The 19106-nt window shown below is 39.9% G+C and overlaps 1 protein-coding gene and 2 long non-coding RNA genes across 3 annotated transcripts in view; 1 reads left to right on the forward strand and 2 right to left on the reverse strand.

Moving 5' to 3' along the window:
- Window positions 1-19106, forward strand: part of LOC135765263 (uncharacterized) — a 612169-nt gene that overhangs the window by 442496 nt on the left and 150567 nt on the right. The window lies entirely within an intron of this gene.
- Window positions 2864-4791, reverse strand: LOC135765273 (uncharacterized). The gene is made up of 3 exons (XR_010540599.2): window positions 4264-4791; window positions 3606-3727; window positions 2864-3447 (listed from the first exon to the last, which is right to left on the reverse strand). It is a non-coding gene; the product is annotated as an uncharacterized lncRNA (long non-coding RNA).
- Window positions 7908-10252, reverse strand: LOC135765266 (uncharacterized). The gene is made up of 2 exons (XM_065275802.2): window positions 8428-10252; window positions 7908-7993 (listed from the first exon to the last, which is right to left on the reverse strand). The coding sequence occupies exon 1, from the start codon at window positions 10250-10252 to the stop codon at window positions 8747-8749; it is 1506 nt and encodes a 501-aa protein (XP_065131874.1). The 3' UTR covers window positions 7908-7993; window positions 8428-8746.

The following is a 19106-nucleotide window of genomic DNA, read 5'->3' on the forward strand; positions in this document are numbered from 1 at the left end:
ACAGAGAGTAATAGCTTTGAGCTGTTAAAAGCAGAACAGACCTTAAAGGAAGGATTGTAAATGGTGGATATAATATTAACATGTAATTTGCTGTCCGGATTAGGGTGGAATGGCACAGGCAGACTGCCGGTCTAAAAACCGAGACCGTTTTGACTTCATTCCGTACACGCTGACAGGCAGCTGCTTCTATAAACGGCTTGTGCTTCTTTGTCTCCATGCTCAGTCTGGAAACAGTTAAATGTTTCTAATAACAGCGCGATTTGTAAGTGCATTCCGGTCAAGGTATGTATATGAAATGCATATGGTCAAATAGTTCAATTAGTGCTGCTGTCAAATAAGGCTCATGTTTTTGTTAATTACGGCAAGTTACATCCAATATTATCGTTGCACCCGCTTGCTTTATTTTAGCTGCGTCACCTTAGCAGCTCCACTCCATCCAGCTGGCTCGCTGACGCTCGGCAAATGTTCGTTGAAGAGACACTGATGTTTTAAGGATAAAACCGCTTCATGCAGTGTTTTTAACGATTTAATGACCTCGGCTGAATTGTCAGGCACTGATAATAACTTAAACGAGGGGTTGTTCTAGTTCACGTTAATGCTACATATTTGCCATGCTATACATAAATGCTTTAATATCATTAATATAATATCGATAACGCGGTCTGGCCGCCTTTCAGCGCTGTAGCACCGGCAACGGTAAATGGCAGTGAGCCCAGCTTTTATTTTGAAAAGAGCTTATTGAGGGGGCGTGGCATTACTTTGAAGCAATACCCCTGATTGGCTGACTACACGCGTGGATCGTAGTGACAAACTCTGCGGAAAGATAGTGCCAAAAAGATCTGTAGACTTGTGCAGAAGGATTCGTGAATGCCCTGTGATTTGCAAACACAGATTCAACACTTGCATGCTGAACTTTGCACAGAATGTGTAAGAATGTCTTTTTACAATGGTTGGAAAATACAAGTTAGACTGTGTTTGTTTGCAAATTGTGAGGAGGGCATTTGTAGATTTTTTTAATGGAAAACAGCGAAACAGTTGTGCCAAAATTCTGAAAACAAATGCAACACAATCTACAAACAAATAATGACCGTCATGCGCAGACAAATCACTTTGCATTCATTTAAATTCTGTTTGTCAAGTACAAGTCGATGATTTCTATTTGTGAATCATAAAGAGTTGGTTTGCGGATTTTAAATCTATTTGTAAATCGCATTTTATATTTGTATGTCATGAAGAGTCTGTTAGTGGATTTTTATATATTTGTAGATCTCGTTTTACATTTGCGGATCATGAGGAGTTTGTTTGCAGATTTGGAACCTATTTGCAGATTTGTTTTGTGTTTACAAATTGTAGTCTCTTCATTTTCAACGATTATGGCATTATTTTGTCACCAAAGCGAAACAATAGTGTCAGAATTCTGAAAACAAATGTGACACAATCTACAAATAGAAAATGATATTCATCTGCAAAGAAGTCACTTTACATTCATTCAAATTCTGGTTTTCAAGTACAAGTCACTGATTTCTTTTTGCAAATCATGCTTTATATTTGTGGATCACAAAGACGATTCGTAGATCTTGTTTTACATTTGCGGATCACGAGGACTGTGTTTGTGGATTTTTAATCTATTTGTAGATTGCGTTTTGTGTTTACAAGTTGTAATATCTATTTGTGACTTTTAGTCTGTCAATTTTCAATAATATTGGCATCAAATTACCCCCATAGATGTGTCCTGCTGTGAATCTAGGATATAGACAAATAAAACAAACATGTAATCAGTCAAAAAGACATATTATAACAATAGAGTTCAACGATTATAAATCGTTAGACTATTCATTAAAACGTTAATGTATTACATGGCCCAACATTAGCAACACACATTACGTGTTTACTTCGTTTCAAAATCTAAGAAAGCTTCAAGTAAATACAACAGTAAAATACATATAACGTTAAACAAATCATCTGTACTTAGAGTTTCTTGACTTGAGTTTGATCATGAGAACAAACTTTACCGGTAACAGTTTAGCTGGAGCAGCTTAGCAAGTTTGTAAACACGTCTAAATAAACATCGATAAAAACGATAGTCTGCATAATTAAACATACACGTGTGTAAATATGGTACGTTGTTTATGAAATACATTATTACAACACAACACAATTAGCTTGCAAGCTTAGCTCTAGCTCTACACATAGATATATATCTGAGCTCTACACATAATGTTAAGCTCCGGTTACCGGTAACGTAACTTACAGTAAAGGCAAATAATAAACATGAATACTTACAGCCTGTGATCCAGAAGTGCACAGTAATCCAACTTTCTGCAGGAGACGTCGTGCAGCTTCGGTTCATGAGCAGCAGTTATTGTGAAAACTCCGTGAACAACTTCTGACTGATTTTGCCGGAACCGTATTAAACATGATGTCCTCTGTGTAAGTCCATAAAGTGCTATTTTGCTATAGCATCTAAAGAGACAGCGTCTACTCGAGAGATTTAATCGCTTAAACAATGAAACAAGAGTTTGCAAACAGAGTCAAAGCAGGGACTCCCAACCTCCGCCATTTTAGCTCTCTTCTGACTCAGCGCTCTCCACCCCCGTCTTTGAGGGCGTACCCAAGCAAAGCAGAGAGGGCTGAACTATGATAATGTTGGTCTTATCTACGTCACCAATCCCAGGAAGTAAACTGTTGCCTACAATCCGAGTGTTTTTTGTAGTCCTTGAACGTTAGAGACGATAACTCGCGTCATCGTTTTCTTTGAGGTATGTACTTTTTGAATATCGTTAGCATGTACTAATACAAACTTACACACAAAAGGATGTTTAAAAACGTGTATCTCATAATAGGTGCTCTTTAAATTCTCTTAGCAACACAACATACCTTTTAACAAGCTCAAACTGTTTAACAGCATTTTATAAAATGAGAAATGAGCAAGGAATGCTTAACAGCCAACTTCATATATTAACACCACACAGTTGCATTAAACATGACAATTTCTTAAACTGAACCGGTTTGTTAATACCATAACTTGTCAATAAGAACTAAGTAGATACAAGTAAAAAAATCAAAGTAACATCAGTTATATAACAAGTAACTCTTTTTGTCTTTTGTGTGTGCTGAGGTAGTACAAGTTATGCTTCATATCAACTCATTCTTTAAGGTTTGCAGGCTAGGAGACAGTTTCCCATCTTCCATGCCAAGCAAAAGTTTTTTGCACAAATACAAATGTTTTTGCAAGTCCTTTAGGAATATGTATGTGAAAAGCATACAGGAATCCAAACAGGACAAGAAAGGCTTCTGGAAGTTGCTTGTGGGTGGTGACCAATTCGTCCTCAAGAACAACAGAGACATTCACTGGGTCACTATGCATTTGGCCATTAGAGCTGTAACGCACAACCATATATTGCTCCAGTGGCTCTCTCTCAATATGCACTTCAGAATCTTCAGAAGCTAAAAAATAAGGAACAAAAAAGATTAAGAACATGAAAATGATGCTGCCAGAATTTAGTACATCACTTATTAGGAATTATCCGTTACATGGCTTCTACACAGGTGACTTTTGAGTTCACCGAATGTGTGAAACATGCAGGGGCAATCATGATACATACATGGAAGTGGACTTATTTTTGAGCAGTGTCTATGTTCTAGTCTGTGGTGTCTGAGGAGGTGGAGTCTTGAACGATTCATCTTTTTACACCCTTCACTCCCAGTCTATCATCTTATTTGAAATCTGAAAAGAAACATTTACATGGTTAAACATTATGATTCAAACAGTTATAGCAAGCAGGATCTAAAAATAAACAGGTAGCAAACGCAACAATGCTCTCTCATTAAAACACATATATTGACAAATGCAATATAATGCATATTAATAGTATGTGTCTCATTATTCAGTTAATCACTTAAACAGCCATGTGCACAACGATTCACATTAACCACTGTTTATTACTTTTAGACCAGTCACTTAACACATCGACTAATAGTATAAACACAAACTAAAAATCCTGATCAATACATATAAAACTTGCATTGCCATAACCTTAATAAACACATCATTAGAAATAATAATTTAGACCACAACCATTACTCTCAAGTTATCGTCACATTGGGGGGGGGGTTCACATGCGCCACGCGTGACCTACTTTTCATTAAACACAGTTTAGCTACTTTTTAACTAATAAAGTGCATAAAACAAACTCATAATAATTCCCACAACAGTCACTGAAGCATTAAAGCAATAAATAATAGGTTTTCTAGGGGTTTTACCTGCAATAAGGAACAGGTATTAGAGACAAACAAACACGCTGAGGCTGCGTCCGAAACCGCATACTGTATAGTAGGTACTGAATAAGATGAAGTACCTACTTACTTGGCGTTAAAACAGTAGGCACTGTACAGTATGAATCCTGGTAGTATGAATGAGATTCGGACGTACTACATCCGCCATGTTGCTACATCACGTGACATACGTCGTCATCACGTCATGTCATTTCAGCGCGAAAACAGCCGCGTGCCTCTTCTTCGTTGGATAACTCCTCGTCCGGGGCATCATGGGATAGTGAAGCGTCCATCGAATGCACACTGCAAAATCTAACCGGAAGTAGTAGGTCATCCGGGTACTTTTCGCATACTGTTTTTCGAATACTATGTATTCGGACATACTACTCGCCTCGCCTACTGCTTTTCGCGTACTATATAGTATGTAGTAGGCGGTTTCGGACGCAGCATGAGTTTCCCTCGATCAGTGTATTGTTCTATGATACTACAGGAACGTGTGCTTGACCCTAGTCACCTGTCCACGCCCCCTACTGGAATCTTCCAGTACTGAAGTCACTAAATTCCCTAGCCAAATATGGCATTACTCACAAAAGACAGCAACAACGTGACAACGCATCCAAAAATATAATATTTACATCACATCTAACTGTTAAACACAATTACGTACATGAAAAGTAAACATAATGGCCTTTAGAATTGATACATTGAGTTTAAAGGTGAGACTTACAGCACCCCATGAAGCGACCGATCCGTCATCTTGAGGAGAAGAACTCAACGCGAGCAGCTTACGTGAACACGGATGACGTCAGACGCAAAATCTCTAAACTGAGGGATTTTAAGTTGGAGTACATTAAAGAGACAGTTAGTGCAAATTAAAAAACAACATGTATTCATCTAACTTAAAAAGTTAAATTTTTACAAACTCATAAATATCTGAAAGTTCTAAATACTCAACAAGGTTAATTAATTTGAACTAATTGTAATGATTTAAGTTAACAGTACTAAATACAATTAATTACTTAAGCATTCGGGTTTACAGTGCAGTGCTCACACAGCAGGCATTGGCCAGTTTACTGAATGACAGTCATATTAACCAATTATACTCAAAGCAACATGACGAGTCAGCCAATACAATTTGGTAACACTTTATTTCGATAGTCCACTTTAGACATTTAACTAATTATAAGTAACTTTGCAACTACTTATCCTACCAATCTTTACAGTATTAGTAGACTGTCTGCTTAATATCTATTCACACTTTATTGTGATGATCCCTCAACAGACATTCAACTGTCTATAAGTATCTTTGCAGGTGCATGTCAACTTATTCCACTAACCCTAACCTCTTCCCTAACCCTAACAGTCTACTAATACTCTAAGGACAGTTGGACAGTTAGGAGAGATATTTGCAAATTAGTAAAAGTTGGTTGACATAGTTGAAAAGTTATTTATAGTTGTATAAGTATGAAGTGTAACCTAAAATTTATTTCAGTGTAGTAGCATATTAAATGGAATGTTGTGTGTACCATTATCAGGTTGCTTTAGAAACATTTTTATGAAACCAAAATTTAACCGAAAATACATATAAACAAGATCATAGTCATGTTTATTTACTAAAAACAAGTGTAACACAAAAATCTATCTTGTTCTGTTCTGTTTCTTTTGAGCCACCTGTGTGTTACTTTCATCCCTGCTGACAGAGTCTAAGGCTATTTTGTTTCCAAAATTTCACCTGGAATTCATAGTCCAGACTTGAGTTACTGATCACAGCAAAATATATCTGTCTAAAACATTATCTTTTAAAATTAAGTTTTTCTGAAAAATTGTACTTTCGCCCCTGCTCACCCCTACTGTGAGTCTCTACAGTACAATGTTGGTTACTGTGAGTCTCTACAGTACATTGCTGGTTACTGTGAATCTTTGCAGGATATTTTATTCACTGTGACTTTCTACAGCACATACCTTTTTACTGTGATTTTTCAGTTTTAAAACACTACTGTAATTTCACACTGAATGCACTGTAATCCACTGTGAACTATCGTTATTTGCTGTGCATGAACACAGTTAATTACTGTAGATTTCACAAGCATTTTTTACAGTGTACAACTACCCAACTTGAAAACTTTTCTTTAAAAAGAAAAGTTAAAGTAACACAGTGTTACAACTAATCCATAAGTTTACAAGATAATGAAAGAAAACAATGTAAATTTCATTCATTAAAATGAACTGTAAATACAAAATTGACAATTATAAAAAATGTTTGTGTGTGTGTGTGGGCCCTTTCAAAAATACTTAAGCTATTTATATGCAGTGATCCAAGGATGCTTATGAGGGAGACATCAGTATGTGGATCGCTACAGTATGTGGATATCTGTTATAAACAAAAACATAATTCACATCTAGCATGTAGATAGAATAGTATTTCATTATTTTTAAATAGAATTTTCCAGCAAGTGTTACAACCCTTTTAATTAAACCCCACCCATGGGGTTATCTGTAATGTTTGCACTTCTGTCAGTTTAGCTAAATAAAAATATATCTGGACTTTATAAGGACTAAGTATAAGCAAGCACACGCAAAATCTGAGCTGAGCCAGTTCAGAGTTGTATAATGTACCTGCTCATCGAGATTTGTGTGAGAGTGAAGGAAATCCCACTGCACCCTGCTGAAAAAATCAGCATAGACCCGCATCAATTCCATGCTGGTTTGGTGCTGGTTTAGCTGGTGGTCACCAGCATATCAGCACCAAAACACAACATATGCTAGTCTTGCTGCATTTTTAGCAGGGTATGCCATGCACGCTCGTGTATTAAAGTTGCTTTATCGCATCAATAATGCGCCCACGGCATTAAAATAACACAAATGAACTCTAAAGAAGAGAAGTATATGTTATGTTATATCTAAAAACTGCGAGTGGGAACTGTGCAGCTTTTTAGCACCACCTTTGCGCTTTGGTCTGCCCATTTTGAGAGAGAGGGATGGATAGAGAGGGTAAAGCGATATTTTAAGCGGAGCAGCTATTGCGTCTGTGGCGCATTTAGTGATCAACAGAAGGCAAGCCGCTGGCCCTGCATGATGGAGCAGTCTTTGGCAAAAATCAATGCCGTATCGGCCCCCAAAATGCGTCGGCCCACCAGCAAAATGCTTACCAACCCAGTCATGCCTAAAACAAAACGTTGCAAAAAAAACATTGCATTTTGATTTGGTTTTGTTTGCGTAGTAAACAGACGTTATGTTTACGTTTTATTCCAACGTTATGATAACTTTATTTTGACACCTAAATAAAACGTCTCACAAATGGTTTATTTTGGTCTGGTTTTATTTTCGTTGTAAACGGACGTGGTATTTACGTTTTATTCCAACGTTATAATTACGTTATTTTAACACCTAAATAAAACGTCCTACAAATGGTTTATTTTGGTCTGGTTTTATTTTCGTAGTAAACGGACGTGATATTTACGTTTTATTCCAACGTTATGATTACGTTATTTTAACACCTATATAAAACGTCTCAAAAATGGTTTATTTTGGTCTGTGAAATAATGCTTGGATAGATGTTCACTTTTAGAATAATATCTGGTTTAATTGAAACCCACCACAGGGTGTCTGGTAAGAGACTTAGTCGATTGATGTCTTATTTGGGAGTAACCCGTTTAATTGTCACCACACAACTCAAGCTTTGGATGAGCATCCATACACGTGTATATATGTGGTCTTTCTATAAACACAGAAAATGCACATTAACATAGGTTTGTGAATAATATGAATGTAACAAAGCTGGCTACTATATAATTTAAATAGTAAACACTGAACAGTGACATTATGCACCTTTACAAAAGCTAGCAGGTGGTTTAACAGCGGTGCGTTGTCTGGGCATGTACCATGCATATACGCATGCGTTTTTTACTCTGACACATAGAACGCTTTAAATCCAGATGTTTAACAATATAATTACACAACGACATAAATAAGTAGAGATGACGATGGCATAAGTGAAATATAAGTGTAACAGAAAGAAATGACCACGTAAAACCGTTAAATAATAATTATTAAGCTTAACAAACCAATTCACGTTATGATGACAAATATAATAAGAAAAGTCAAACGGAACACAGGATTGGTCATTACCGAAGTCAAATAAGATGCACTTACTTTGCATTTACGCACAAACACCCATAATATGAAAGAATTGTCCTTAAAGCAACAGCAAAAAGTTAGAGTCTGTAGCGATCTGGCTCAACTCAACACTGAGCTCTGTGGGCGGGATGCTCGCCTGCACATAGATCGCGGTGTTGATTGGCTGCTGTGCTGGATGTTGTACGTCAATCTCGGCAAGAAAAGAGATCTTATTAGCGAACTGCCATAATAACTATATAACAATTAACAGCCTTTTTAACAGCCGCCCCCAGATTCCCGGAAGGGAATATGTTTAATTCACTGAAAAAGCCTCTAATGATAAATGTATAGTACATTACTCAGGAATATTAGGCAATTGTATAAGGCGTGCTATGGGACGTGTGTATGTCTTTGTGCCCACCTTAATATTTGCAGTTCTCACTCTGCCGTCAGTCCCAGTGAAAACTTCTGACACCCGTCCCACTGGCCAGAGTGCTCTAGGCAACTGTGGGTCAATAATCATCACTGTTGTGCCAACTTGAGTATTTGCTGTGTCCTTTTGCCACTTCTGACGCGTTTGTAGGCCGGGAAGATAGAACCTTAGAAAGTGCTTCCAGAAGTGGTCTGCGAGGACTTGGCTGTGCCGCCATCTGCGCCTGCTTATGAGCTCAGACTCTGGATATACTACTGAAGGCAGGGAGGCATCCGGCCGCCCCATGAGGAGAGAGTTTGGAGTAATAGGGTCGGGGTCGGCAATGTCAGATGAAGTATACCCCAACGGTTTGGCATTTAGAATCCCCTCAATCTCTACTAATACTGTTTGCAGCACTTCAAAAGTAACTGACTGTGCTCCTATGGTTGCTGTCAGTGCTTGCTTGAGAGAACGAATTTCTCGTTCCCAACAGCCTCCAAAATGGGGAGCATTTGGGGGGTTGAACTGGAATCGGATCTGTTTTTTGGCCAACTGTTCATGCAGTTCAGGGGCAAGAGCAGCAAATGTTTCTCTGAGTTCTCTTTCTCCCCCTTTAAAGTTGGTGCCCTGATCTGAAATAAGTTCAAATGGGTTTCCGCGTCTGGCCATAAAGCGTCTAAGAGCCATAAGGAAAGAGTCTGTGTCCAGACTATGCAAAAGGTCAATGTACACTGCTCGAGTGGTTAGGCACTTAAACAAGATTCCCCATTTCTTTTCAGTCCTCCTACCAACCTTGACAGCATAAGGGCCAAAGCAGTCCATACCTGTCGAATAGAATGCAGGCCTGAATAAGCGTAATCTGGCTTGAGGAAGGTCTGCCATCTTAGGGATTTCTGGATTCTTTCTCAACTTTTGGCACTCAACACAGTTTCGTTGACACCGTTTAACAGCTTCCCTACCACGGAGAATCCAATAATTCCTACGCAGTTCAGCGAACACTCTCTCATATCCTGGGTGGTAGAGTTTGGTGTCATAAGCTTGTATGATAAGCAGTGTGACTGGATGTTTTGGATCGAGAACAATGGGGTGCATGCTGTCTTGCTCAAGGTATGAACTGTGACGTAGGCGGCCCCCAACTCGAAATAGCTGGATCTCACTGTCAAGTTCAGGTGCTAGAGCATTCAAGCGACTGTTGTGAGCGAGAGGTTTACCAGCCTTTAACTGTTCAAGATCTGAGGGAAAAGACTCTTCCTGACATAGTTGTAAAACCGTGACCTCGGCCCTTCTGTAGTCATTGTCTGTTAGGCTAGCACTAGCCGCCCCATGAGAGGCCGTGGCCTCTATCAACTCTTGGAATGTCTTAGAACAATCAAGATAAGGAATTGATGTGCTGATTACCAGGCATGACAGTGTGCACAAACCAGTTTTACGCATCTCCTCTCCATCCATATCGACAGGGTGTAGTGGTATCACAGGCCATGAACTCGGAGGATCCTTTAAAAATGAAGGTCCCTGATGAAAACGGCTGTCTGGTCAAAGCTCATGAAGTGTCTGCCCCCGTGTTATGTCATCTGCTGGGTTTTCAGAAGATGGTACAAACCTCCAAGTATGTTGATCCGTGAGGTCCTGAATCTCTGCCACACGGGTACCGACGAAGACCTTGAACCGACAAGACTCTGACTTAAGCCAAGTCAAGACTGTGGGCGAGTCAGTCCATAAAGTAATGTGCTGAATGGGTAAGGTAAACTCAGTTTTAACAACTCTGGCAAGTTGAGCACCGGTAAGAGATGCACAAAGTTCTAGACGGGGGATGGACTGCTGCTTTTTGGGAGACACTTTCGATCTGGCTGTAATGAACGCTACTTCCACGTTTCCTTGCTGATCTTCTGTCCTTAAATAAGCAACCGAGCCATATGCTCGTTCAGAGGCATCACAAAAAATGTGTATGTCTCGCTTACTGGTTTCCCTATCTTTTGCACGACTTGTGTAAGATCTCGGAAGGGCAATGTGCGGTAGAGCTGACAACTCTGTCTCCCACTCTTTCCAAGTTTGCAGTAGTTCGGGGGGAAGGTTTGGATCATCCCAATCCCTTTTCTTGTCCCACAAGCGCTGAACTATGAGCTTAGCTCTAGTGGTATATGGGATGAGGTAGCCAAGGGGATCGTACTGCCTTGCCAGTATTCTGTAAATGTTCCGCATGGTAGTCTCAGTATTGCCTGTGGGCTGATGCTTGTAGGAAAGCGTGTCCTTTTGAGGGTTCCATAGCAATCCCTAAGCAAATTCTGGCATTTCTGTCTGTCCATGAGTAATCCAGAGCTCAGTGCTGGCTGATTTCAACTCTGAGGGTAGATGATTGATGGTTGACAGCTGATTACTAGACCATTGTCTTAAGTCAAATCCTCCTTCCGCCAGTAAGGCTCTAAGCTTGTCAATGAAAGCTTTAGCTTTCTCTGTGGTCGTGAAGCTTTGTAGGCAGTTGTCGACGTAAAAGCATTTCAGGACAGAATGCCTAACATCTTCCTCGGGTTGGCTGTGATCAAGGACATGCTTTTGAAGGGCGTACACAGCGCAACAGGGACTACAGGTGGTCCCAAAGGGCAGGACTTGCCACTCAAACACACTGGGTGTTTCCTGCACCTTGAGGTCTCTCCAGAGAAATCTCAGAAGTGGTCTGTCTTCGGGAAGTAATCGAATCTGGTGGAACATTCCACGTATATCACTGCTGACTGCAACTGAATGTTCCCGAAATCTTAGCAGAACAGCGAGTAGAGATGGTCCCAAGACTGGCCCAGGGAGCAAGAGCTTGTTGAGGTTTTGGCCCTGATGTTGAAATGAGCAATTAAAAACCACTCTGTTTTTGCCATTATGTTGGACCATGTGATGTGGGATGAACCATGAGTAAGTAGAGTCCTGTTCAACATGATGATCTACTTTAGTAACATAGCCCGATCGTTCTAATTTATGAATCTCTTCTGTGTAGGCAGCTGCTTGGTCTGGATTTTTAGCCAATCTCTTTTCTGTAGATCTCAGCTGTGAAATCACTGATTCTTTGGTTGCATGTAGCTGTGGCATGTTTTTGATCCGCAGAAGAGGGGTTGCATATCTTTTCACTCCATCTACTTCGACCCTGACTGTCTTGGTATCAAGGAGCTCAATTGCCTCATGATCTTGTCTGGATCTAGTGCTCGACTTTTCACTGCGCCAAGGTAGCACATCCATCTGCCACAATCGTTATACGTGCTTGAACAGATCTACATCAGAAGGTGAAGCTAAGGTATAGTAACATGACTGTTCATTGAACTCATGCTGTAGATTCTGCACAGGGCCCTGTAATGTCCAGCCGAGGCGTGTTTTGACAGCAGCAGGTCCCCCTGGGGGACCAAGGCGGACCGGCTCAACTGGAGTTATGAGATGGGGGTAGTCAGAGCCAATGAGCAATACAGGACATACAGTCTCTAGGTGCCGAAGTGGAAGTCCTCTTAGGTGTTGGTATTTCTCTTTCAGAGCTTTGACTGGGTGTGTATGCTCAGCCAGGCTTAGTTGTTGGGCCGTAAATGCTCCTTTAATGTGAAACACCTTTTTGGGTTTTGACAGTGGAGAGATGGAGAAAGACACTGTTGCACCGCTGAGAACCTGAAGCTCTTGTCTGACAGTGCGGAGCGGTAAGTCCTCAGGTTTGCCTTTAAGCCCAAGCTGCTGAGCAGCACTGTGTAAAAGAATGGTTCTGTAGGATTAAAAATATAGGGATTGGTAATATTAAAAATATAGGAATTTATTACTTCGTCACAACTTGTCACAACCCCCATTTCCATACTGTACCATCTGCATTCCTGTGCTTACAAAGACTATTGTTACAGCTGTTTGTTCAATAGAGTGGGGGTTAAAGGTGTGGCCTTTGATTGGTCAGTTTGAAAGTATGATGTTAGGTTTAGTCACATGGTCAAGGAATAGAGAATAAAGGTCTTGGTTTTCATGAGCTCTGGGCTTTTGCCTTTTGGCATTTGCTTTCTGCCCTCTGCTTTTCTTCTTTACCTGAGTTCTTGGGTTTAGGCCTTTAGGCCAAGATTCCAGTTCTTAATGGTGATTCTCTTTCTTCTAAACTTTATTTCTTTCTCTGTTCTCTATCTTATCAGGTAATATCTCACATACATTGGAAACAGTCAATTGTTTGTATTAAAGCTCACGTAACACACGCTGTTTCTGCATTTCTGATATTAATCTGGAGTACCTATGGAGTAGTATGACATCCTTTATATCTCTGAAGAGTCTTTAGTTTAATCAGATTTATAAAAGAAAGATTAGCTTTACCGAATCTTTCCGATAACGTACGAAAAAATGAAGAAGGAGGAGTTATAACACGGGAGGAGCGAGTACGAGTCATGCAACACTATACAACACTGTTTTAACTTATGATTCACTACATGTTCGTGTCATTTATATAATATACACGCCTATTTCCAACATAAGACAGAAGTCTTACTTACCGCGTGTAACTCGTCATGAAAATCCACCGCATCAAACACACACACGCAAAACTCCGCTGCTAATCCGGATAATAAACTATATCCATTGTTTCCATAAGGCTTGGATGTCTTCTCCTTACATCCAAAAACACACTTCTTGTTGTGCCATTGTTGACTTTTGAAATTAAACAAAGCTGAGTGGCGTGATAAGCTGTTAGCAAGCTCTAGCGTCTCCCGCTGACTGACGGCTGGGCGGGGTTTTCCAGGGGAAGTTTTCCGGCGGAAGCCCATATAAAGAAGTGATACGTATCGAAAACCCCTGAAACGTCAGTTAGAACCGTAATCGAAAAAAATTAGCCGAAACTTGTACGAACCCTGGCGAAGTGCATTCGGCACAGAAATACTCTGAAACACGCCTAACTGCATTTTTGACACTTTGCCTACGTTTAGCATGAGGAAACAACTCTATAACTGTGTTAATAAGTCAGAATGCTTGAAATACCATTAAACCCCCCCTTTAAGTACCATTTCATGCATTTATAGTGTAACCATTTCATTTGTAACTTTAAGTCAGTACTGTTATTAAACCTTTTAATTTACAAATCTGTTGTTTAGTTTTGATTTAGTGATAATACTTAAACGCTACATATTGCAATTCAATATATTTATATTCTAGCAATGCTCTCCCACATATTTAGGAGTCAAGCCCAGAATGGGCGAGACCCCTATTGGGATTGTTAGTTTTCTTATTATTATTATTATTATTATTATTATTATTATTATTATCTATTATTCTTCTTCTTCCGCCATTGCGTCTATGGCAGCCCATAGAACCGTACGTACGAAAGTTATGAAATTTGGCACACTCATAGAGGACATTCCAAATAGTCACCACAACAAATTTGGAGTGTCTATGTCAAACCCAATAGCGCCACCAACAGTCCAAATTTTCACTTACATTTTTGGTTATAACTGCTGACCCGTACGTCATAGAAACACAATTCTTGTTTCTTCTGATTCCTTGGCTCATGCCGATTCGATTGCACCATATGAAGTCATTTCCGTTATGCTAATTATTTCGATATTTTGAATTGTTTGTAAAACCTACTTTTTCAAACTCGTCCTAGAGCTTTTGTCCAATTTGCGTAAAGAATGGGTGTGTAGCATCTAGAGACACTCATGGCAAAAAGTTATGGAATTCGTGTTGATTCACCAATCCGTTACCGTATAACGCGTCAATGAATTTTACGTAGAGCGCGAAAAAACGGATTTGAGGCTGTATCTTTACCAAAGTTAAGCGTATTCATACGAAACTTGGTAGTTTTGATGGCAGTCACGACCTGAGGGTCCATGCCCAGTTTCGTCACAGCGCCACCTAGTGTTCACGAGATTTGAAAAATGGCTATTTTTGCTTATAACTACTGCAAACTTGAGTCTAAAATTATAAAAGTGCTATTGTTAGATTCCTTGAGGCATGCCGAGTCAAACGATACCAAAAGGTTTTCGGTCGGCCATTTTGGGGGTCGGCCATTTTGAATTTTAACTTTTTTTGTAGGAAAGTTATGAAATTTGGCACACTCAAAGAGGACATTCCAAATAGTCCCCACACCAAATTTGGAGTGTCTATGTCAAACCCGATAGCGCCACCAACAGTCCAAATTGTCACTTACATTTTTTGTTATAACTGCTGACCCGTACGTCATAGAAACGCAATTCTTGTTTCTTCTGATTCCTTGGCTCATGCCAATTCGATTGCACCATATGACATCATTTCCGTCATGCTAATTATTTCGATATTTTGAATTGTTTGTAAAACCTACTTTTTCGAACTCGTCATAGAGCTTTTGTCCAATTTGCGTAAAGAATGGGTGTGTAGCATCTAGAGACACTCATGGCAAAAAGTTATGGAATTCGTGTCGATTCGCCAATCCGTTTCCGTATACCGCATCAACAAATTTTACCCAGAGTGGGAACAAACGGATTTGAGTCAGTATCTTCGCCAAAGTTAAACATATTCACATGAGATTTGGTAGTTTTGATGGCAGTCATGACCTGAGGGTGCGTGCACAGTTTCGGTACAGCGCCACCTAGTTTGAGCATGTTGATGAGCATGCCGCAATGGATTTGCGGCTATATCTTCGCAAAAGTTTTGCACATTGGCAGTGGTTCAGTGGTTCAGGGGTTAGTGGTGGTTGTCTACAAATCAGAAGGTTGTTGGTTCATACCCCAGCTCCACCTGATCAAGTGTCAAAATGTCCATGAGTTATATCTCATAACAGTCATTGAAAAGTAATTTTTTTTTGCTTATAACTACTGCAAAATTGAGTCTAAATTCATGAAAGTGCTATTGTTAGATTCCTTGAGGCATGCTGAGTCAAATTATATCAAAACGTTTTCTGTCTGCCATTTTCAATAACAAAGCATACCAACTTTTTCAAAACTCCTCCTACAGCGTTCGTTTGATTGGCTTGGATTTGGTACACACAATCTAGACTCTAGAGAAAAAGTTTTTGTCAGTTGTTGTATAGCACATCAACAAATATAATGGCGAGCACGAAAATGGATTTGAGGCTATATCTTTGCAAAGGTTTTGCACATTGATGTGTGTATTGGCAGTGGTTCAGTGGTTAGTGTAGGTTGTCCACAAATCGGAAGGTTGGTGGTTCAAACCCCAGCTCCACCTGACCAAGTGATGAGGTGTCCATGAGTGAGACATCTAAGCCCAAATGTTCCCGATGAGCTGGATGGCTCTTGTGTGGCTGACACTGTATGAATAGGTGAATGTTTCACAACTTGTAAATGTCATGAACTGAGGGTGTGTGGAATGTTTTGTTACAGCACCACCTAGTTCATCAGTGACATTTTTTGAAAGCCCTTGTAAACTTTTCAGTGCCCCTACTGGTTAAGAGTTTTGAGGCTTTATCTCCAGATCACTTTATCGTATGTACACCAAATTTGGATTTTTCATCAGAATCATGACCTGAGGCACCATATTGTTTCGGTGCAGTGCCCCCAGTGGTCAAGTCATTTGAGGATATATTTCATCATTGCTTAATCATATGTATATCAAATTTTGTGGGTGTCATCACAATCATGACCCAAGGCATCATCTATTGTTTCGGTGCAGTGCCTCCTAGTGGTCAAGTCATTTGAGGCTATATATCAACATTGCTTAATTGTATGTATATCAAATTTGGTGGGTGTCATCACAATCATGACCTGAGGCACCATCTGTTGTTTCGGGGCAGTGCCCCCTCGTGGTCAAGTCATTTGAGGCTATATCTCAACATTGCTTAATCGTATGTATATCAAATTTGGTGGATGTCATCACAATCATGACCTGAGGAACCATCTATTGTTTCGATGCAGTGCCCCCTAGTGGTCAAGTCATTTGAGGCTATATCTCCACATTGCTTAATCGTATGTACACCAAATTTGGTGGGTGTCTTCACAATCGTGACCTGAGGCACCATCTATTGTTTTAGTGCAGTGCCCCCTAGTGGTCAAGTCATTTGAGGCTATACAATTGCATATGTATATTAAATTTGGTGGGTGCCATCACAAACATGACCTGAGGCAAAACCCATTGTTTCTACACAGCACTCAAGATTTGAAAAATGGCTATATTTGCCTTAATCTACTGAAAACTTCTTAAATCTTAAATCATGACGGTCATCAACCAATACTTCATTCTGTGCCCTTTTTGGCTTGACCCCGGCATCGCTGCTTGCAGCTATATTTTGCTATTATAACTGCACTTATTTCCGTCGTTGGTATAGGTTGCAGAAGGGTGAAAATCGACCAGAAATACACAGTTTTATAATATCTTGTTGTTAACATTTCTCAGTCATTTTGGCGTTCCTACAGACTGAACCACTGTAGTGAATCCACCCTTACAGTTTTGGTGCCGAAACCCGGGATCCCTTGCAGTGAGTTTTCTGAGTTTTACTTTGTTTGATCAATTGAATGAGGACTTTATCACAGTTAATCCTATGAATGTGTTAAATGCCTTCTGACCACACAGTGGGTAAGTCTGTTTTCATTGTTTCATGGCATGGTTAGTAAAATCTCCATTTGCATGAATTGTATGAAACAGAAATAAGAAGGACCTTAAATGTCCTATCTGTTGTACAGTTAGAGATTATTTCAGATTATCTCCTCATGGATGGAAGGGATTAATTTAAGTAATGATATATTGTTTGCTTTATGGAGCGAGAAAGTTGAACCTACACTTTCTAAATTATATAAAAAGTGTTTGAATTACAATGCAACCACTGATGATATTCTTACATGGTGGCTCACAGTTGGTAGTGAACAAAGAAAATCCAAACATGCTGAAATCATTGAGGCTTTGAATTTCATGACGTGCAAGCAGCTATGTAAAAATAATGGAATTTTTGAGTCAATCCTGAATGATAAAGGTGATGAATTAAGAACCAAAAACGCTAAATTACAAAAGTCAGAGGCAAAGATCCAAAATCTTCAAACTCAGATAGATCAACTATCATCTGAGCAGTTAGCCCTGGCTAAACAGTGTGAGAAGTATAAAGACATTATTGCAGATGTAAGGGCTAAACTAATAGTGCGAGAGACTAAGGGCCAGATTTACTAAGCGCTTGCGCCAGCGTAAACCATCATTTTGGCGGTAAATAGCGATGTCGGAATTTACTAAAGACGCGCAGTGGATCATTAGCGCTGAAAAGGTGTGGTCTAGTTCTTTTTGCGACTGACCTGATTGCATATGCATTTCTAGGAGTTTCCCTTTCAGACGCAAACATTTTGGGAGGAGACTATTTAAATGATTCACGCAACGCGATTTACTAATGTTTGCGCATGTGTTATGTATGGCATTTGCGCGACTATTTAACGCCGAAAAAAAGCATGTCTTAAATCATTTTGCGCTCGAAATGGCTGCAATTGTTGTTGCTAGGAGGAGACATCGCAGAAATCAGAGACTGCATGGTAGAAGGGAGAGGATTTCCAGGATCATTTTACCAGATAAGTTCACGCGTCTCTCTGCCTTTATTTATCGGCCTGTATATCACATGCACCTGCAGGAGCATCATCTCTGCTTATTTGCAACCATGCGCTAATTTGCGCTGCTCTTAGTAGATTGGTTGGTCATTATGGAAATCAGCTGTTGCGCCTGTGTTATTTAATTAGCGCTTTTTTAGTAAATAACCCGCAGATATCACCACTCCCATCAGCGCATTTTTGGAATTGCGCTCATGCGCTAATTTGCCCTGTTTAGTAAATCTGGCCCTAAGTATCCCCAAATGCTTAACAGCGATGGGACTAAAAAAGATGCTACTTGTACTAAAGAGAATGCATGTTCCAGAACCCAGAAAAGTGTTCCTATTTCAGTGATTGGGGTGATGCATCAACATGCTGAACCGCATGGTGTAAATGAAGCATTAGAGAGTCACAGACCTCCTGAAGCTCCAGGAGAACCAAGCTACAAACCCGGTGGCAAAATAAACAGGCTTTGTAATTCCTGTCATAAAATAGGCCATACAGAGGAGAAATGCTGGTCACTGGGCAGGGGCAGACCTCCACCTTATTATTTGAAATGTAGGAAATCACTTTCTAAGGGCAGATGTAAACAATCTGGTTTTGCTGGTAAAACTCTTACTGAGTTGACTGCATTGTTCATGCAAGGACTCCAGGGGCCTCATTTATAAAATGCTGCGTAAAAAACATCCTACATTTGATCTTACGATCATTTATCAAAAATGCGTAGAAGTGATTCATAAACCGAACGTACGCGCAGAAAACGCGCGTACCCCTTTCAAATCTATAAATCGCAAATGAACTTGAACTTGTGCGCGCAGCCGAGCAGT

This window comes from Paramisgurnus dabryanus, chromosome 11 (assembly GCF_030506205.2).
Source record: "Paramisgurnus dabryanus chromosome 11, PD_genome_1.1, whole genome shotgun sequence".
In the NCBI taxonomy this organism is placed as follows: Eukaryota; Metazoa; Chordata; class Actinopteri; order Cypriniformes; family Cobitidae; genus Paramisgurnus; species Paramisgurnus dabryanus.